Source organism: Marmota marmota, unplaced genomic scaffold, assembly GCF_001458135.2.
Source record: "Marmota marmota marmota unplaced genomic scaffold, marMar, whole genome shotgun sequence".
NCBI lineage: Eukaryota > Metazoa > Chordata > Mammalia > Rodentia > Sciuridae > Marmota > Marmota marmota.
Window position 1 is genome coordinate 1,769,011 of NW_026000242.1, and position 22,593 is coordinate 1,791,603.

At 38.7% G+C, this 22,593-nt stretch overlaps 2 protein-coding genes across 4 annotated transcripts in view; both read right to left on the minus strand.

Annotated features, from left to right (window-relative positions):
• Crtam (cytotoxic and regulatory T cell molecule) overlaps positions 1–11,448 on the minus strand; it is a 31,923-nt gene extending 20,475 nt beyond the window's left edge. Inside the window, exons 1-2 of one of the 2 annotated variants that reach the window (XM_048795727.1) lie at positions 11,164–11,448; positions 118–264 (exon numbers count right to left, since the gene is read on the minus strand). In XM_048795727.1, the coding sequence (XP_048651684.1) occupies positions 118–264; positions 11,164–11,317 (301 nt within the window). In that variant the 5' untranslated portion in view covers positions 11,318–11,448. The remainder of the gene's footprint in view (positions 1–117; positions 265–11,163) is intronic. The other variant, XM_015490035.2, reaches the window with a different exon arrangement.
• A 6,597-nt stretch (positions 11,449–18,045) lies between these two features.
• Ubash3b (ubiquitin associated and SH3 domain containing B) overlaps positions 18,046–22,593 on the minus strand; it is a 146,450-nt gene continuing 141,902 nt past the window's right edge. For both annotated transcript variants that reach the window (XM_048795708.1, XM_015489717.2), the window contains exon 14: positions 18,046–22,561. In XM_048795708.1, the coding sequence (XP_048651665.1) occupies positions 22,424–22,561 (138 nt within the window). In that variant the 3' untranslated portion in view covers positions 18,046–22,423. The remainder of the gene's footprint in view (positions 22,562–22,593) is intronic.

A 22,593-nucleotide genomic window follows, 5' to 3' on the forward strand; every position in this document is an offset into this window, starting at 1 on the left:
GGTGACTCATGCAGCTTTCTGTCCCACTAACCTGTCAGGATGGAAAATCCCTTAGGTCAAGGTCTGGTATGTGTGTGTGTGTGTGTGTGTGTATTTTTTTCTCTTTCATTCACTTACCAGGATGCTCATTTAAAAAGATGGTAAAGCCTGAGGGGGCCAGCCACTGGAGGGAGGCGTTCTTCCCCAGAGAACTGACACACTTCAGAGTGAGCGTCTGCCCTTCCTCCACGGTGATGGTTTCCGTGTGGTTGGTGAGAAAGGCCTCTGTGGAGGAAGAGAATCCGGACAGTCAAGTTGTCAGTGCCTGGCCGCACCAGGCGGGAGGCGGGGATTTCGTCTCTACACAACCACGCTCAGTCATTCAATCATTTATTGCATATTCTTGCAGAAATTGAGATAAAAGCAAATACCCACAAATATGAGGAGAGAGCCAGCACTGTGTGTGGGAAGTGTAGAGATGCCACGTGGAGGAGGAGGGGACGCTGCCTTGAAGTCTGAATGGAGGAGTCGGGTTTTAACAGGAAAAAAGGGAAGTTGGACAACTGGGGGCACTCGCTGTGTCCCAGACCAGGAACTACACAGCCTAGGCTGCTTAACTGTAATATTCAAACTAACCCTACAAAGAAGAGTTGTCATCACTTTACAGATGAGGTTCCAGAGGCTCAAGGTCACAGAGGTCATGGAACCGGACTCTGTACCCAGGGCTGTGGATATCAAAATACATGTGTTTATAATTAAGTCATCCTTTCTAAGCGATGAGACCCCCCAAAAGACTAAGCTTTCCTGGCCTCAGTTTATAAAATGGGTAACTTGTACCTTCATGTATAAGTTGTATGTCCAGAGTTCTGTGAACAAATGTTGGGGTGTAGCTCTGTGGCAGGACAGCTTACCCACAATGGGCAGGGCCCTGGATTGGATCTCCAGCACGGACCAAAAAGAAGTGCTGTCATGAATTACGGAGCTGTCCTTCACTTAGAGTAAGTAAACCTCCACCTGCCAGTGAGCTTCTACCCAGGGGGAGGATGTTCTAAGATCTCCAATTCAATTTGCCACAGTAGCACTTTCTCCAGGTAAACCTGAGGGTCCAATTCCTCTCAATCATGCCCCCCCCGAAAATAATTAACAATTAGTTCTATATAGCTGCAAACTTATGCCCCCAGAAAGAAAATGATAGAAAAATAAACTGATTTTACTGCTAATTTGGCACATGTATTTCCTCTCATTCTTTCTTTCTTTTTTTGGTACTAGGATTGAGCCCAGAGGGGCTTTTGCACTGAGTCACATCCCCAGCCTTGCCCTCCATTAGGAGACAGGGTCTCACGAAGTTGCATGGAGCCTCATTTAAGTTGCTTTGGTCCTCACTAAGTTGCTGAGGCTGGTCTTGAACTTGTGATCCTCCTGCCTCAGCCTCCCCATTCTCTGGGATGACAGGGGTGCACCACTGCACCTGGCTCTCCTTTAATGATTTCTTCACATTTTAAATTAAGAACATTTTTTTTCTGAGGACAATTCGTATCAATAAAGTTATAAAACATTTTCATAAGCTGAAGAAAACCATAGGGTTATAAATTGTGAATAACAAATACAACATGTTCTATCTTACACCACAAAAGAGAAAAAGAAACAAAAGCAGAGTTTATTTCCTTGTGATCAACTTTAAGTATTAGGAAAAATGCTTTGGGGAGCTTTGGAAATTGATTGGTGCAGCGCTTTTTGTGTGTTCCATTCCAAGGTCATTAATTTCAATCTAGCTTCCAGCGATAATAACTTGGGATTACTACATTGTATTCAATGTTGACTTTCATGAGAAAACAGTTTCCTTGAGTCCTAATGGAAAAATACCCATATCACCAGCCAATACTATAGTGAACAATGAGTCAATAAAAAGAGATATATGGAATTGGAGGTGTAGCCTGCTTAACATGCCAGAGGCCCTGAGTTCTCTTTCTAGGGTGGGGGCTGGGGAGGAAATGAATTGTGTTTTCAAAAAAAAAAAAAGCATTGAGGCCTCAAATCAAAATTCTGCTTAGGTTTGGTCATTGGTTATTTGGAAATATTCTCATTTATAAAATCAACCCATAATTGAGGAATAAAGGTACTATTAATGGAGATGTTTTAAAATGACAATAGAATTTCACCAAAGGGAGTTTTGTTGATAACAAAAATTTGGGAAGTCATATGTACTTAGTACTGCTCTAGGTTTTTTACATGTTACTTGAAAATCTCAATATCTTTATGAGATGAAATATATGTACATTTATGTGTGTGTGTGTGTGTGTGTGTGTATACGTTAAGAAAAACAAGACACACTATTTGCCCAAGTTCATACTGTTAGTGGAGGAGCTGGGATTCTAAACCAGGCAATTTGGCTGAGGATTTGTGTTTGCTTTTTGTTTTATTTTAGTTTATTCAGTGCTGGGGATTAAGCCCGGGCCTCACACATGCTAGCCAAGTATTCTGCCATGGAACTACACATACCCCAAGCCTGAGTATGTGCTTTAACCATGTTATCATATGCCATTTATATTAAGGATAGAGATATGAATATAAAGTCAACCAAGGAAAAAGTGAGCAAATGGAGACCCCGATCTTGAAGTCATCTAAGCCTTAAGACAGAGCCTGGGGTTGGAATGGGGTGGGTGGTGGTGCCAAGGAGCCAAACCTGTCATCTTATGACTTCACACTTTGATCTTGTTTTTTTCTGTCCTGTGAAGATAAACTTGTCTTCTACTGACTTTTCCATGGCATGGCCAAATAGTTAAAGAAGATAAGTCTTTAGTTTCACTATCATTTCTTTACCCTTCCCCATCTGCCACAACTAAATATACCATAGTTTGTCAGTGTTCCTCCAAAAATATTACTCTATGTTTGGAAGAATGGACTTAGATGTCCTCTCAGCTGGCCAGAGCTCAGGGGGACTTTCACTTGCCACACCATGGAACCCTTGGCCTCCCTTTTACTATTAAGTCCAGTGTTTTGCTCTTGAGTTCATAACACCTTGCTGGGCTTGTGCTGAGTTTATGGTCACCAAAAACACTCAGATTTTTTCCAGAGAACTTGTGGTCACAACATATTTCTCTCAGCTGTGCTGATACATTGCACTTTGGAAACCAAATTCAGATTTTATGTTCTCCCTAAGTCAGGTTTATTTGGTTATTTCAGACCGAGGGTTCAAAATTCCTGAGAACATTTCAGCTCTTGATTCTCTTATCTGTCATTGGACCTCTAGGGGGGTACCCTCTGAACCTCATGCAGAGAGGAGCTGTATTATATTCATATCTCTGTCCTTAACATGGGTGGTGTATGATGACAAAGTGAAAACATACACATTCAGGCTGGGGGTATAGCTCAGTGGCAGAGTGCTTGCCTGGACTCAATCCCTAGCACTGAAAAAAATAAAATAAAAAGAAACACAAATCCTCAACTAAATTGCCTGATTTGGAATCCTGGCTCCTCCACTAATAGTATGAACTTGGGCAAGTTGTTTCTTAACATTAAAAAAATTATATTATTCATCTCATAGAGTTGTTAAGATTTTCAAGTGATATGTAAAGAAACTAAAATAGTACTGAGTGCATAGTAAGCATCACATACTTTTATTATTTTGTAGAGGAGCTGAGCTGACCCTCAAATCTTGCTTTAAAAAAAAAATTGGAAAGGTCAGTGTCAAAAGACAAAGCCTCATAGCAGCTCTGCAGCTCTTTACCTGACACCTCCTTCCCAAATGTTTCAAGACTGTTCCTTCCTAGACATTCTGAAGTCCTCTGTAGATGTTCAAAGAGGTCATTAGAGTGACAATATGCTTGTTGCAACTGGAACAGCTCCGGAGGATTAAGGATTTTGAGGATCATTTAGTTATAATGTGTTCTTTCTATTTTGGACTTTAGGTGCCAGGGATGGAGTTAGTGCATGGCAAACTATCATTATTTGATGGAGGGAAAGGTTTATGTGTATGTGTATGTGTGTGTGTGTGTGTGTGTGTGTGTGTGTGAGAGAGAGAGAGAGAGAGAGAGAGATTGTTAGAACTCTGTGAAATAATAAAATTGTGAAATTCCCTTCCACTTCTCTCCTTTCTTCATCACGTTAATTTTTTTGCTGTGAAAACATTAACCTATTTGCAGATGTGTGTACCAGTCTTGCTCTAAAAATGTGCTGCTCACAAACCACTGTGTGCTCCCACTACAAAATCAAATCCAAAAACTTTAGACTGCTCATTCCACCTGCCTTGCGTCACTGGGGGTGGACTGGAGGTGATCCTGTCCCCATCCCTCTTTGTTTGATGAAGGCTTTCCCTCCTGCATGGCTCCCCCTTTCCTCTGTATCATCGGGTTTTTATTCTCTTTAACAACATCATTCTCATCTGTACACAAACAGGCTATTTCTCCCATATGATAAAGCAAACCAAAATGCTATGCCACCTTCCTCTCCAGCTACTTACTGCCTTATTTCTCTCTCTTTTATTAAAGCATTTGCTGAAGAATTATCTACATTTTTCCTTTTACTCTTCTCTTTCTGATTAGGCGTTCAACTCCACCAATCCATGGAAGCTGCTCTTTTCTTTGTCAAGGTCACCAGGGTATTTCTCATTGCCAAAACCAAAGGTCTATTTACAGGACTTACCTTTCCAACCTCTGTGTGCCTTTGCTGTAACTGACCACTCACTGCTCCCTAGATAGTTGGCTCCCTAGGCCTCGGGTTCCCTATGCTCCTCCTAACTCACTGCTGTTTCTGCTTCTCATCCTCCATTCCTAGGTTCTCCTCATTTATCTGTCCTGTCAAATAAAGAGACCTCGGATCTCTTCTCTGTCTTCCACTCACTCCCTAGATATCTCATCTGGCCTTGTTATATTGTTGGTGATTCCATTTAGATTTATCTAAGAGGCATTTCAAACCTAACAAGTAAAAATTTCATCTTTTCCTGCAGTGCTAGGGATCAAACCCAGGGTCTAGCACACGCTAGGCAAATACCCTACCACTGAACTACACCCTAAAAGCAAACTTTTGATTTTCTCTTCTGAAATGTGTTCTTCTAGATTTCACCAACAAATAGCAAGCCTAGCTATTCAGGCCAAAAACCATTAACTCTGGAGAAGGTGTCATTATTCCCAATTTATATCCCCCAACCTTATTTATTTATTTATTTATTTTTAAATGTATATTTTACTTAGAGACAGGTCTTGCTAAGTTGCTTGGGTCTCACTAAGTTGCAGAGGCTGACTTTGAAGAAATCAAAGTTCCAAGGCTCAGCAGCTTCCCAGCCAAGATTTGAATTTAGAGCCAATTGCATTACGGAAGTTATGATGATCCTTGTGCACAGTTCTCATGCATAAGTCTTGCTTCCCAGAAGCACACTGAAGTGTTTGTATTTTTATGACTGTGTCTTATATTTCTCTAAAATTAATTTCTTACAGAGACTATTACAGTGTAGCTTGAAAAGTAATGTCAGTTCTCATCATGGCACTATAATACAGGCAATAGACAGATATCTTTGCCTTATTGTGTTAATAAGAATACTGAGAAACACATGAAGTCAGAAGGGTGTCCAGTAGAGTAGAGGATGGGGACTGGGGGAAGTAGGAGGGGAGTATTAGGGGATGAAAATGGGAAGTATTAGGGGATGAAATTGACCAAAATATGTTATGTGCATGCACAAATATGTCACAATGTATCCCACTGTTCTGTATAATTACAATGCTCCAATTAAAAATTAATTAAAAAAATAATACTGAGAAACAGGGGCAAGTTCCTGGAAGAAAGTTAACATTGAATTAACAATCAAATAAAAACTAGAGTTAAGAAACATGCACTAATTTAATCCTTTGGGTCAAGAAGTAGGCACTTAGAACTTTTGCCAATGTCACCTTTGATAAAATTTGCACACAGAAATTCTGCATTTGGTATGATGAGAATGGTGGGATTTATAGGCACCTGATAGGAATAAATATTTCCCAGTTTAAAGATGTATATATCATTTGTCTTTCTGTTAGGACACATGCTTAGGAACTAAATTGTGTTTTTTTTTTTTAACCAGGAATTGAACTTAGGGGTGCTTAATCACTGAGCAACACCCCCCAACCTTATTTATTTTTTAAAAATGTATATTTTATTTAGAGACAGGTCTCGCTAAGTTGCTTGGGTCTCACTAAGTTGTGGAGGCTGGCTTTGAACTCATGAGCTGCTGGGATTATAGGCATGTGCCACTGCTCCTGGCTTGAATTGTGTCTTTTGACTCTTGTGATGAAATGTGGTAAGACTTTTTAGCATACTCTAAAGTGCAGTATATCCTACGATTAGTATTTGCTCTTGTTGTTGAGAATTTAGTATCAGGCTGCTGAGCAGACTGCCCACAAGGATCATAGAGGGATGGATGCCTGCACTGCACATGGAAGGGCTGCGTTTGAAGCAGAGAATACACCTTGCTGCAAGGCTTGCTTTTGGCTATACAGGCCTATATATTTGCAGTCTTATCATGTCGACCCCGTGTTTGATTTAGTGACAGGAAATCATTGTAGAAAGAAAAAATAGCCTCAGTGAAAAGCCACAGGCCCACCCAACTTTCCTTTAACTGTAGTGTTTAAAAATCTTGTTCAGTGTGCGCAGGTGATGTAGAAGGGTGGGAGAGGAGGGTGCTGTGCTCAAGTCTGGGTGACACCTCTTCTGAGGCAGAGTTCCCCATGATTCTCTCATTATCATTGGAAACTAAATTGGAACTTGTCTTTTTTAGTTTTCTTTTACCTAATTTTGTAGTCAAACTTTCACCTTAGTTTGAGGTGTGAGGTGTTTTTGTGTTCACCACTTCCTCCCCTGTAAACTCCACAGCCTTGTTCAGTATCCTCATTCACCCTTAGCCTTTCTTATGTCGACCCCGAGCACCATGTACCTACTTCTAGTCCTCCCTACCTGGGCTTCAGAGCTCTTACCTGCAATTTTTCCCTATTGTGGCTCCACACACAGCTAGACAATAAATGATGTGGAGTCTCTCCTGTGAGGTCACCACCTCTTACTGGTAGGTCATGTTGACTGGGTGGATTATTGGCTTTAGGGCTTGGTGTCTCTGACTGGAAGCATCCAGCCTTACATGGCCACGTGTTAGGAGACTTCTATCTGAGCCTGGGGTTATAGATCGTTTTTGGTTTATACTGTCATGTATTGTTTAACACAGGGATACATTCTGAGGAAAGTATCAGGAGATTTCATTATTGAACAAATATCATAGAGTGTGCTTACACAAACCTAGATGAAATAGCTAGTACACACCATAGGCTATATTATAATCTTATAGAACTGCCATTGTATATGTTGTAGACCAAAACAACATTATATAATGCATACTCAATATAGACATGGAAGCTGTGACCTTCACCATCAGCTCTGCACACAATCCCATGAACTATTTGTCCTATCAGTGGATGGCTTCATGCCAAAGCACATGTGATCAACTCTCAAGCAAAAGGGCAAACAGCAGTCACAGCCACCTACCAACGCACACACAGATAAAACCAGAGTGCTCTTAAGAGTTCTTGGTCTTTCCCAAAATTTGGGGGCTTACTGTTTGTGATCTTTACCTCTATTATAGGTCATCATAGCAGACTGAAAGAAGAATAAAATATTCTCTTTTATTGCTTTAATAATACAATTATTGCATGTAGTAAATTTAAAACCATTTCAGAGAAACATGTCGAGGTGGAATTCATTCTTTCTCTTGCCCTCTGTGTCCTCCCATACCTGATAAAATATATCACCTGCTCTGTCCCAGTGATTTCTTATATTAACATTAATGTCATCACCAGTTCACTGCAAAACAGACATTTGACAGGCACCCTCACCTCTTGTCTTTCCTAAAAATTTCTTTGATCATTTTATTCCCCTTTTTCCCACTATTGTTGCTGTCTTATTTGGGACTGCCATCATTTCTTTCCTGGACCATCATGACCACATTTTACTCTCTCCTCCCTCTAATTCATCATCCTCATCTGCTTCTAGAATTACATTTTAAAATCATAAATTTGATCATGTTTCTTCTTTATTAAAATGTTCAACATGACTCCATTGCCTGTAGGAATCAGGGCAAAATCCCCCATGACTTTTCTCCTGTGATCTCTTCCAGTATCATCTGCAGATATTCTCTTCAGGTATTTCGTGCAAATGGTCATTTGCTGTGTCCTAAAATTTCTAGGTCCCAGAGACACTTTGCCTTTGTCTGTGTTGCTTTCCTGACCTCGAATGCCTTTATTATCTCCTCTGAGACTCAACTTGGAGACTGAACTCACATTACACCACTTTGTCAGAATTTCCAATCAGGCCTTGGCCTTCCTCTTCCCCACCATAACTTATTCTCTCCTTTAGATGCCCAAAGGCTTTGCATATACTTCTATTATAGCACATGGCACATTACTTTATAATTAATTTGATTACAGGTACATCTCTGTGGATAAATTACAAACTTCTCATGGAAAAATTGTTTGCCATCCATTCATTTTATATTATTGGGGTTTAGCACAACATAAGATTTTAGATATTGGTTGAGTTTATGGGTAAATATAAATTAATGGACATCTTAAGAGGTAAATATTTTACTAGGGTGCTAATCTTGCTTTGTAATTATTATATCAAACAACAGACACTAGAACTAAATTAAAACCAGAAATACACAATGAGTTAACTCTTAAACCAGAACCCTATTTACATGACTGCTATGAGGTAGTAAGCAAACATATGCTTCAATTCAGATCATTACTTAAAGAGAGTTTTATTATTTTAATGTAGAATCAATAGAGAAAAAACTGTAAGTGTGGAAAAAATCAGACTTTTCAAAATCAATTTATTTTCAATATAGCATTAAAGAAGCTGTCTCAATTACAAAAGAACAAAATAACTGTTCAGTTTTGCAATTTTTCTTTACATTTCCTACCGTACACTAAGTAGCCAGAATACAGTGATGAAATTTTGATGAATTTGATAGTTTCATTGTCTACAATGTAAGTAAGTGAAATTAATTTTGAAAACTTCGTTCTTATTGAGTTTTATCCATCCTAGATATTATCTGTTCTGGGAATAGCTTTGAAAAGAAGGCAGGGTCCAAGATTATGGGACTGTTTTTGGTCTAAAAATTCTTGGCAGTCAGAAGTTGTGCAGTAGAAGCAGCTATGATCTTCCCATCACTTAATTTGCTGAAATAGGCTGACAATGTGTTGCTTTGCCAAAATTGATGATTCACTGACAAGAAATCTGCATGATTGGAGCCTTCCCTATTTGGGACTCTGATGGGCCTGAGTTCACAATAGCTGTTCAAACACCATTGAACATAGATGCCCTGGGATGGATGGTCCCTTGGATGAATCTTCAAACTAGGATATTTTTCAGTATTGAATCTTCCAAACTGTGTAATCAGTAGCTTTCAAACTTTCAATCCACATCGGGAACACATTTTCTATTATAATACAACACACACACACACACACACACACACCTTAATTCAAAGTTTCATGAGATAACACATTTACTGTGTGCTTTACAGGTTGATGTTTATGTTACTATTTACTGGCTATGAAAACTTGGACAGGTTATTTAACTTCTTTTAACCTCAATTTCCCTATCTGTAAATTGGGGATATCAACACCTACCTCAGTATTTTTGCTAGGTTAAATGTAATTAACATAATGTGCCAGCACTGTGCATGACACAATAAATATGTTTCCTCTTTATATAAAAAGTATTTAAATATAGCACTAGGGATGTGGCTCAGTGGTTGAGTGCCCCTGAGTTCAATACCAGGTAACCAGAGTACCCCTCCCCACTGCCCCCCTGCCAAAAAAGGTGTTTGAATAGCTTATATTCTAGAAAACTTGTCCTAAGTTTAGTCTAATGCACCATTTTTGCTGTTTATTTTGAAACTTATTTTTATGAGGTATTTTTTCTTAATGAGGCAATAATTTTAAGCCTGAAAAAGTTAAGATCAGTTAAAGGGAATTAAACTTAGGAATAATTGAAATCGTTCTAATTTTAGCTGTCTAAAAGTAGTCTTTCTGAATCCATCGATTCTTCTTTATTCCACTTATTGAAAAAACTAATATTATTTGTTACTAAATTGAATCCTTGTTGAGTGCCTCAGGGTACAGGGACCAAAAAGAAGGCACCTTTGTGTTCACCACTTCCTCAATGCTGTGTAAAATAGGGAATCTAGTTTTTTGAAATAACATCTTTCAGATGCCATTCTACAGTGAATGCAAATTTAGAAAGGTAAGTGTGTTTGACAATACAGAACTGCAGATTCAATATTTGGAAACAAACACATAAAGGTTAAGCGATGGATTGTAAGTGGTTTCCTCTGCATGCATCTGATACAATGCAGTGCAGTCAGACTCAGGGTCATGAGGAGTCATTGTCTGTACCTTTGCCTCCACTTTTGAGGAGAAATAATTTGACCTGAGCAGAAAAGGTAACTATGTTATACTTTTTTCTTTTTTTTAAACAGGCTGTACTATATTTATTTTTAAACAGTGTTCTCTACAGACACAGGTGTTAGAGTATAAGACAATTAATTTTCATAGTGCTACGTTAGAATTATACTTCAAAAACCAAATTATAGTAATAATGTACAATGTAACTGATTTATGTAAAATGAGCACAATTTTCACCAGGCTTATTATTATCTCTAAACTAAACACAAGTTATGTAGTCAATTACAAAGTGCTTTCAAATTTGAAATTTAATTCTTATGACAATCCAGGGAGTTTGGTAGATCAAACATTGTTATCATCTTCATTTTAAGATACGGAAACTGAGTTGTAGAGAACTTAAATTGTTTGACTAGAACTTATATTACAAGGAAGTCTCTAAATCCAAAACTGATTCTCTGTCAACTGGTAAATCCTTTAAAGACAGAGCCTAGTAAGTTTGTTACATTTTATCATGACAGAGATCCCACAGAGACACACACTAAAATGATCGTTTCCATCCCATTAGCAATTGAACAAGATATTCAACAAATGGAATAATATTTCTTGGGTTTGTGATTTGGGAGTGGCTCGAAAAGCCTTAGCAAATTTACTTGCCATGTCTTCCACAGTGGGTCCCTTATGCATGCAGTTGACAGGCTGATAGGTAGATTTGGAAAAATATTAAGTCAGCTGAACAATAAAGGCATTCACTCTAAGTACTTACCTTGCAAATGGAACCAAGACAGCAAGCTGAGGACTCTCCACCACATATTGTGCCGCGCTGCTATAACACTTTGTTGGCTTCCTCTAGATTCTGAAGTCAATGCAGGAAAGTAGTTTCTTTTGAAGGGGGAGAGGGAGTAGCTCTGTGACCTCATGGTGTCAACTCCTTTGTCTTCTCTGGGAGCCCCCTCCTAGTTAGCTGCCCCCAAACACCTCCAGGTGGAACATTTTGAGGACCACATTTGTCATCCTGATTGTGGAGAGGCGTGAGTGATGTGTTGCTGATTAAAGTTGTTCTACCACAAGTGGGTAGTACTGGTAAGTCCACTAATTCAAAGGCTTCAGGGGCTGTGGTGGGGGGGTTTGGATATTAAAATGTCCCTGTGTAATGATATCATCCTTATTTTTACTTTTCTAGTAATTTACTTTGTAATGACTATATGACTTATATTCATTCGATACTTAGGGTTAGGTAATTTTTAGTCAATCTTTGTGAACAATTTTTATTTCTAAATCTGGCAACAATTTCTAATGGTTATCAGAAGACAAATCCATTCACATATTTACTTATTTTTGAAATCTGCATACTTATCCATCATCCATCCATCCATACATCCATCCTTCCATCCTTTCATCCATTTACCATCCATGATCTACCATCTAACATCCATCCATCCATCCATTCATCTGTCTGTCCATCCATTTCCCAACTTACTCAGTCAGCTTGTATGCACTTAATCAGATATGAAAGATTAACATCTTCTTTTTTAGATATAAGGATTTTATGATCTGGTGGGTGAAAAAATAAACCAATAGAATTTTAGTGCTTATTAATTCTCATTAATTGGGTCAGTCGAGATAATCTTTATACCATTTTTTCATTTGAAATGGGGTGTCAGAGTGAGTGAATGAAACAATGGATGGACTCATCATCGTTTGAGAAGCAAACACTGTTCTTTAAGTTCTTTGATTTATCATTTTTTCAGAGCATTAAAGAAGATCTTAGTTTCAATTGTATTTTGGTCAATGGTGAGTGTATCTTATTCACCTACAGGTATGATATTCTGCTGGTTGAAAACTTTGACTAATGCCACAATAGTCCACTGAACTCAGAGATTAAAGACAGACCCTGGGGAAATGCTGCAAGGCAGGTTTGCAGAGTACATGCCCTTGTGGTTTGCATAGTCCTTCCTACTGTCATTAACCTCCGTCAGCCTACAGCCCACAGTGTGTTCAATAGGGGAGGGCAGCAGGTTGTGGCTGCTGAGAGGGGTGGAGAGAAAAGATGAGGTTGGAGCATAGTGGTCAAGGAGTGACCTCTTTTCTAATGGAACAGTGTCTACTGACCACCTTGTGAGTGGGAGTCCTCACAACTCTGTAGGGGAAACAACAACAACAACAACAACAACGACAACAATTTCCCCCCTATCCTTCTGAATTCTTAGCTGGGACCTCAATAACAATAGATATATTAATATGAGAAAAAATGAACAATAAGTTTTTATAATGTATATTTCTTCTATGCATGAGAAATTCACAGAGGGTGATAACTCTTTTTTATTTTATTTTATTTTTTTTTTGGTATTGGGGATTGAACTCAGGGGCACTCAACTACTGAGCCACATCTACAACCCTTTTTTTGTATTTTATTTAGAGACAGGGTCTCACTGAGTTGCCCAGTGCCTCGCCATTGCTGAGGCTGGCTTTGAACTTGAGATTCTCCTGGCTTAGCCTACCGAGCCTCTGGGATTACAGGCGTGTGCCTCCGTGCCCAGCAAGAGTGAATAATTCTTAAGGAGATGTCTTGGAATTCTGGTCTATGTAACATTTTCAATAAAAAGTGCAGTTTTAGAGAAATGGCTAGACAAAGGACAAAGACCTTGAGTCTTGAATGGTGGAAAATTTTGGGAAGGCAAATATATGGGGAAACTCTTGGTCAAGAAGGGCTGATTAGTTTAGCTTGCTATGAAGTTTCCTCTGGTGCCCTCTCTGGATTAACAAAGGTCTAAAATCGACTGTAATGGTCCTTGGTACCAAGTTGTCCTTGGTAGAGAGGGAATGAGACCTTAGTAAATATATATTTTGCTTTTTTTAAAAATACAAGTGGCATATTCTGCTACCCTTCAACTGACTGCCAAGTTGTCATTTTGATCCCTATCCCATGAAATCCTTATGTAATGTTTCAGTTACTAACAGGAAATAATAGTAGGTTCTTGGTGGGAGAAGGTCATGTTTTAGAGAAATAAGCAAATGTCTTATTTCCCATGGTCACTCTGGTCCAACTGGGTCACCAGACAGGGGAAAACTGAAAAAAGACACATCTATTAAATAGCCTAAAGATGCACTGCTTTAAGGGTCAGAACAAATAGGGGATTTCCCCATGTGCAGAAGCCACTGGGGTTTTTGTTGCAATTACAAGAGAGGCCTAAACTTTCTTCTTGACCTTTCATGGCTTTTATAGAGAACCATGGCCTTTCCCAAGGCCAGAGAGAGAGATGGACTCACCTCATTTCCCTGAAGATGCTGCTGCTGCTAATTCACACCTGGGGTGGGATTCTTTGAGCACTGTTGTAAAACTTACCATGGAGTTTCTAAGTTAGACCAGCAGCCTTTGAAATTAGTTATTGATTCAGAAAAAAATTTCCTAGGAGCAGCAAAACTTAGTGGGATAAACATGGGGGCAGAGATGGGCTGGTCACCTGGGCTTTGTCACTCTCAGCTGGGTAGCTTCTGCACATCATTTACCTCTTAGAATTATGTTTTTCATCTACAAAATAGGTAGATGGGAGGTTTGAATTAAATACAGTTCCCAGAGCACCCTGCAGTGTGGTACATACAGGACCTACCTGAATCTACAGACCTAGATGGCTTGGCAGCATCTCAGCCCCACAGAATCCACGGTAGGTTGGATTTGCTTGGAAAGGAAAGAGACAACTAAGATTTGTTTGCTCTTAAAGCTTCTGCTTAGAAATCCAACCATTGTGAACCTGGGCTTCAGTGGAAGTGGAAACTTTAATATAATCAAATAAATCATTCTGGAAACAATTCAGATAAGAAAGAATTTCAAAAGGAATTTGTGGTTCAGGTGAATATATCACAGAACAGCAGAGGTCACCTTCGGTACCAGCTCATGGAGGTCTTCCTGGAGAGGTGGCCAACCTTAGTGACTTTCTCTGTAGATGGGGTTTGAGGAAAGTTGGGTTTCACATCTGTGTTCTAAAAACCCAAGAATTTCCCAGGTTTTTCAGCCTTTTGAAATGTTTTCATGAAATTTTCTTTAAAAATATGTGTGTATATGTGTGCATGTTTGTGTGTGTGTGTGTGTGTGTGTGTATATATATATATATATATATATATATATATATATATATGATATGAGATATATATATTGATACGAGGGATTGAATCCAGGGACACTCAACCACTAGACACATCCTCAACCCTTTTTTATTTTGACACAAGGTCTCAATAAGTTGCTTAGGGCCTCACTAAGTTGCTGAAGCTGGCTTTGAATTTGCATCCTCCTGCCTCAGCCTCCGGAGCCATTAGGATTACAGGTGAGCACCACCATAAGCATCTTTTATTTTTTTTTGAGAGGGGGTACCAGGGATTGAATTCAGGGGCACTCAACCACTGAACCACATCCCCAGTCCTATTTTATATTTTATTTAGAGACAGGGTCTCACTGAGTTGCTTAGGGACTCACTGTTACTGAGTCTGGCTTTGAACTCACGATCTTCTTGTCTCAGCCTCCTTAGCCACTGGGATTACAGGAATGCACCGTGCCCAGCTCATAAGCAGCTTCTTTAAAAAATATTTGAAAAATATTTTTAAAAATATTCTGGAACCAGACGGATGAGTTGGTATCTCAGCTCCAACATTTCTTAGTCATGAGATTCTGGGCAAGTTATTGCATCTTTCTAAGACTCAGTTTCTTCTTTCATAAATCAGGGACTAGTATCTACTGAATAGGGGTGTCAAGAAAATCAGAGTTTACACAAGTACTTAAGTGTCTGATAAATACAAGGGCTTAAAAAATGCAGCATTTTTAAAAATTTTTTAATTGCCAGTCTCTGGACACCCCCAATCTATGAATTTGTTATGTCAAGTAAATTGGTTTGGGTCCAGATTCTGTGAACTTAGAATAAAATCTGAATGTTTTACTATGATCTGCGTTAGAGGTCACAGACTCTTTCTACAAAGGGCAAAGTAGTAAATATTGTAAATATTTTTACTACTTAACTATGTGTTTGTATCCTCATAGCAGCTACAGGCAATGTGGCCATAAATAAAGAAAGCTGCATTCCAATAAAACTATACTAGAATTCCAATTTCATATAATTATCATGTCATGAAATACTATTGTTCTTTTGTTAAATTCTCAGCTTGTGAGCTATACAAAGACAGGCTATAGGCTGGGTTCTGTTCATAGGTGAGATTCAATTTACCGACCCCTGGTCTATAAGACCCCATGCCGTTGGATCAGTCACCTGTCTAGCCTGTCTCCCCCGACTTTCTGTCATGCTCACTATGCTTTCATTCCCCAACCTCTTCTGTTCTAATTCAGCCACTTCCTTCCGACCTGGGGGTTTCTGTACTTGTCATTTCCTGAAACCCTCCTTGTATAGTTCTTGCCATGACCAGTTCCCTGATCAGCTGGTTTAATGGTTGCCTCTCAGGGACACCATTTCTGACCATCCTCTCCAAGAGAATTACCCCTGTTCCCTCCTTCCCATAGTTACTCTCTGTCATGTACCCACTTTACTTCCTAAACATCATCTATTAAAGTCTATAATTATCTTGTTCATTTATGTGCCCTGCTTTCTTATTTGCCACTATAGCTCCAGTCAACCAGCCTGCTAAGATATAGCATCCAATAAAGATCACAGAATGATGAACTAGTCCACAACCTCAATATCTTAGTTTCTTTTATACCATGGGTTAATAATCCCTGGTCTCCTTACTTTGTAAAATTGTTCTGAGAATCAAACGAACAATTTGTTGTTTAAATTAAAAAGAGTTGTACCAAAGGGAAGGTTAATCAGTCAGGCAGCTTTCTAAACAAACCACAGAATTCAACCAACACACCCTGTTAATATTTTTCTCTTACTACGGAAACTCACTTAAGGGGAGAATGGTAAAGCAATGACCATATAAAAGAAGCTGTTTTATTTCTCATCCCTGATTTTCCCCATAGCCAAATGGAAGGGCTCCATGTGGGATCCTATTTCGGCCTTAGCAAAGAAATTAATTACTTATTAGTATGTAGTCTTTTATTATTATTAGCATGTACAACTAAGTATTTTATATTCATTATCCCACTTGAGTCTCACAATCACACTGGTAAAAAAAATCATTATTGTGCCCATTTTACAGGTGAAATGAGTTGAAGGCATGTACAAAGCAGTCAAGCCAGGATCACCGCCCCAGCTCTGCGACTCAGGAATGTTTCTTACTACAACAGGATGTTCTTCTCCAGAGACACACAGCCCTGTGGATTGCCCTAAGGACAGAATGGCAGCCAGGAAGTTAAGTAAGCGATGACATCTCTCCACAGCCAGAGGCAAGTCCTCTGTATTTCACATGTGTAGTTCTGGTAAAATGAAGTATTATGTTTCTTCAGAAGAAATGTGTGTGTGTGTGTGTGTGTGTGTGTGTGTGTATTTTTTTGGTCCTTAAACAACTTTCAAGAACAACAGCAGCAACACATTACACATTTTGCTGATTTAAGCTTAAACAAATCCAAAGTACATTGACTGATTTTCTCTGGATGTGTAAGCAGCCTTTATGAACATCACCAAAGGGGGAAATGAGTTTGGGAATCTGTCAGGCAGAGTATGACTGAGAACCAGCCAGAAGGCTAAACACAGCCTGGTCTTTTGTCAGACACCAACGTTAGCTGTTATGTTTCCTCAGGAAATAAACTATGCCAGGGCAGTAGATGGTTGTAATAACAATGAAAATCTGTATTCATATCCCCAGTACAAATTTGCATTCCAGGCTTATTTAAAAATCTTGTTAGCTTAACATATAATTACGTTGATTATAGATTCCATGGATTGTAGTGGTGGAGAACCTCAGGACATGCTACTCCCAAAATATGGCACTTAGATATAGGGTATGTTTAAAGCTGAAAGATTTGACACAAATGGCAGAAGCAGGAAGGTCCCTTTGACACCCCCTCACCTCCTGTCCTTCTCCCCTGAAGCAGGTCATAAAACCTAGGAAGGATTCTCTGACCTCCACCTGAAATAGATGCTCATGTAAGAGGTGTCCTCCCTATATCTGGCTGAAAGAAGCACCCTTATCTCTGAAGACAAAAGGACACTGGGAGGAATCCAAACAGGCAGTGCTGTTTTTCTAACTTCATTACCATTAGATCATACTCTTTATCATATTTCTTCATGGTTGCTCACTCTTCATCAAACTTAGCATCAAAATACTTAAGCCTAACAATTTCTTTGGGTCTTCATTTCCTGATGAAGTTTTCATATTGTGGAAAACGTAAATCTGTATGTTTTTCTCTTGTTATTTTGCCTTTTGCTAAAGGGCCCTCCACCATGAACCTAGGATTGTAGAAGGAGAGATATTTGGGGGCAGTGGAAGCATTTTGGAGCTTGCTTTTTCATTCATGGCTGGGTTTTCACCTCACCAGTCTGGATGACTCAGAGACTTAGTGCCTGACCAAAAGGGACCTGAGACCCTCAGAACTGCTGGAGCATGTTTGCCCTTCAGTCAATTAGCAGTAAGTGTCCCTCAGGCCCTGTGAGAGAAGAATCACACTCTTAATGGACACTTATGAAATAATAATGACCACAATAACATCTGAGAATAGGATAGGAATAGACGCCATTCAGAATTTAATATGAGATTGCTCTGGATCGACTGAGGACACAGTTTCTCTTTATTAAATCATCTATGAACCATTTCAATGGAGATGCTCCTGGAATGGAAAGAACTAATTACAACAGTGCCATAGCTGTATCAAGAGGGGACAGCTCTCAGCCAGGAAAGCATGTGTGCTTGGGTAGTGAACAAGAAATTTGGCAATACAGTTAAATGAGGTTTTCTTTTTTATAATTACAAACTTTTTTTAAAAAATAAATACACTTGAATCACATAGAAAAAAAATGATACAATAGTTTTTAATAAATGAGAAAAAACTCAATTGCCTCCCCCAAAATAGCAGGTTTAGGATGGTCTATGCATTAACCAAAAGGCTTTGGGATCTTATTCCCATTTGAGTGGCAATAAAAGAAAGAACCAGTACACATTTTTCATTACACATATGTATCCTGTACAAAGTCCATGAATAGTTGAACAGCTGCAAAATTCTGATTTTTGTGTGAGTAATGGCAGCTAAGTGGTACCGAATAAAATATTTGTAAGGAATGATTGCATATTAAGTTTGACTACTCATCACTATAATTTTAAGCCTACATACATCAAACCTAATATTACATGTATTTAAAATCAAGTTATTCTCTTTGCATTTAGAGGAAATCTTTTTCCCCCTTTCCTTGAATTTTCAGTATAACTAGTCACTTTCCAAGGAAAGTTCAATATGTGGAAGTATTAAAGAGAAGCAAATCCAATTTTAATCCTACATTTAAAAATGGAAAGCATCTGCCGTCACCTACCAAAATATCCCCCATCACCTTTGTAACATGAACATTAACCTAAATAGATGTTCAATCGCTCTTTTTCCTGCCCTCCTACGCCTGTCTCCCCTCCCTCTAAAGCAGCCTTGTCAGCCAAGCGCCTCTTCTTTCTCACACATGTGCTGGATTACAATTTAAATGCAAATCATTCCAGCCTCATTATCTAACTTCATGAAGACTCAGTACAGTTGACTGTGCTGATTTCTGTGAAAATTAAACGGAGGTTCATCTGTATTCCAACACATGCATTACTCAGAGTAAATTCAAAAGAGCAATTCATCACTACTTTTAAATTAAACACTGGCATTGCCAAGTGCCTAGGTTACGGAGGAACGCTTTCCTTTGACCACACAGGGAACCCTTTCTACAAAAGCAACAGAGATAGGAACTTCTCTTCCTGTAGCTGTTCAATTAGTTCCCAGTGACACTAGGTAATTGAAATAAGAAACTTCATTTTAATACGAATACAGCTAGTTAAGTGGAAAAGATACATTTATGGTAATGCTATGCACAACGGGAAGACAATCTATATGTGTCTGGAACACTACGGACAAGAAAATGATCAATGATGACTTACCAAACTGATATCACTCCAGAAGGTATATTTTTTATTTTGTTATTTTTTTTTTTTTTTTGCAAAATCATCTTTCAAATATAAGATAACTTTAAAACAATTCTTTGGTTAAAAGTATAATTAAAATAAAAAGTAGAAACTCCTCCAAGCCTTTCAGCCATCAGCTGGCTATTTAATTGGCCATTTAGATTCCAGGAATCTAAATGTGATGGGCAACACTGTAATCTCAACGCCATACTGGGCGAGGCAAGAAGCTCCTCACTAGGAAAGCAGTGATGGCGGAGAGAGCCTGGGAAAACGGAGCCCTCGGTTTATGCATTAGAATGTGCCAATTATTCTAGTCCATGGCAGAATAGATGTGGCATTTTAAAACCATGGAAAACAAAGTCCTATCTATGAATAATACTGGGGCATTAGCAGATTGATGTGACACATTTGTAGAAGCAGAAAACGGTTTCAGATTTGTAATCCCAGATTAAATCCTTTAGCTAATTTCATTTCCCCTAGTTTATTTCAGATAACTTTCTACATTAAAATTTTTTTCTTTTGTATAAGAAACCATTTGATTATTCTTTTCTGGCATTTCCTCCCTTTTTTTCTTTTTTATCCTTCCCTTACAGGTCATTTATTCTAATAAGCATCAATCTCAGATCACAAAGAACCAGCCACAACTTCAGGTTGTAATGTCAACTTATAATTTTTGTAAGAAGATGAAATCTGGTAATACTGTTGTTTCTTTTATTACACATAGATTCAATATTATTTCTAAAGAATTCCTTAGTTGGAGTCCATAGTTAAATTTTTTAATAGGTAATTGTGCAAAAGAGATTTTAATGTGAATTCAGATTATTCAGCCATTTTGATAAGCAATTTGGATAGTTAAAGCAGGGGAATAAACTCTTTCTTGTACTCAGGGTTCTCTACCTAAATTATTCAGAAAATTGTTTTAGATCTCTGCTTCCTTTGGCTCAGGTAGGCAGTTGCCTAAGGCTGTGTCTGTATTAGACTAAGGACATTGGAATGCAGCCCAGTCAAACTGATTTATCAGGACATCATAGGACTAAGACAACTGAGGGAGATGGAGAGGATAACCTATTCTGAACTCTATTTTACACAAGTAAAGACACTGTCTAGGACACACTTCAAAGTGTCAAGGAAATCTGATGTGAAGTGTTCAAGCATATTCTGAGCACTCAAGCCCAGGAAAACCTGTGGTGAATCCAATAAATATTATAGACCTGATTAAATGGTGGATTCACTTCATTACAAATACCAGGGACACTACATTAGCTATAGTGTGACTTTTCTTTTTTAAGAACTGTAATGGAATATTTCCCTCTCAGTTATTTTAAGGTTTAAACATACTAATATGTCAGCAAAGGGTTATTTTTATGTCCAAAAGTTGATAGGTATTTGTGCAATGCTAAAAGAAATCATAATCTGTTTCTTCAAATGTAGAATTCGTGACATATTTCTCTAAGTGTCTTTTAAAAATGCAACCAGAACCCTTCCCTGATTAACACATATAGCCAGCAACCTTTCACTTCCTCTTCTTTCCAGGGGTCATCAAATTTCAATTTTAATTACCAGCATAAGTCTGTTTTTATTTGCCATATATTTTATGAATCTGGGTTTTAAAACTTATTCTACAACATATATAGATTTGCTTTACACTATTGTTCCCTTCAAATGGCTGGGATTTCACTTTGTACACAAATTCTACACAATGAACTATTCCATACCAGACCATTGTCTGTGGCCCTAATAGTCAGCTATTCACACAATTAAATAGACATTGATCATTGATGTTTTGGTTTGATTGTCATTCATTTTTTTCTTTTAAATAAACTCCCTTTAAATATGGGAAGTAGGTATAACAAGAAACCACAGGATGTGGTTCTCTAATTTTCTTCAAGTGGCCCTACCTCCTCTATATTTTAAATTACCATAGAAAAACAAACAAAAAAGGGACAGCACAAGTAGCAGTGCATTGTGACTGTCAGCATTGAGATTAGTTCCCTGACTTCATTATACATCCCTGGTATAAGTGGTGCATTTGTGGATGTTCTATTATGGTTACAAGGTACTATAAGTATCCAACAACCTGGCCCTTGGTGTGGTTTATAAAGATATTCATATTGCACAGAATGAGCTTCTTGCTTATTCAAATAATTTATTGAACATATTCTTTCAAAATGTCAACATCCTTAACTAGTTAGCATAGTAGCATAGTCTAGGGGACAAAGACTAGCAAATTTTGGTGATTTAGAATTGCTGTGGCTCATTAGACTATGATATGGAAATTCCAATTCTCTTTATAGTTTGCAAGCTTTCTGCACCTACCATTGAACATGTCACACGTATCTTCCACATGAAGTAAAAGCACATTGAGAGCAAAAATGCTTTGTTTCCCCATTTCACAGATAGAAGCAAGAAGGGCCAGCTGCTCTGGAGAAAATGTGGCAGTACCAGGGTAAATGTTAGCGTCCTCCAGCAGGTGTCTTGAGCCAGCAACACTGGTGTATGGAGTCTGCTGAGGGTGGAATTTGATGTGTGACCTAAGGACCATCCTTTGGGGGCATGTTTTCTAATAACCTTAAAAGGATTCCTCAGCTTTGCCTATCTTAAAAATGGAGTTCAGAAGAAACCCCCGCCCCCAAACTGCATTCTGGGCATACTCCTTCCACAGAGCAGGCTGGCAGCTCCTTCGGGGAGGAGTGAGGTTCCTTAGCCATGCATAGGCGGAAGGGGGACAACAGCATCTGCTGCAGTGGGTGTCCCTGTTTTGGAAGACAGTTCTCCAAAGCCTTGTTAGCTGGGCAAGAGTCCAGAGAGAATGGATTTATTTTCTCCCTGAATCATGTCTTTCTTTCATTTACAGTCTCATCATAAGAACTTGAAGCACGAAAGAAAATATGCTAGATTATTCTGAGCTGTCCATTTAGAATGTGGTATGGAGTTTTCCACTGTTTACTAAACACCCCAAAGACTTCTCCAAAAGGCCTTTTCTTCAATCCCTCTGTGGCTTACTCTTGCAGCAAGGTCTCTCTCCAGTTGAAGCCCCCTGTTGGTCCATGAGTCAGGGGAAGGATGGGGGGATCTGTTAGCTGCCATATTCCAGTTTCTCCTAGTTCTTCACAGGAGCAAAAGCCTAGGTATGGGATCTGAAGTTAAAGTAGTACAAAAGGAAAAATGG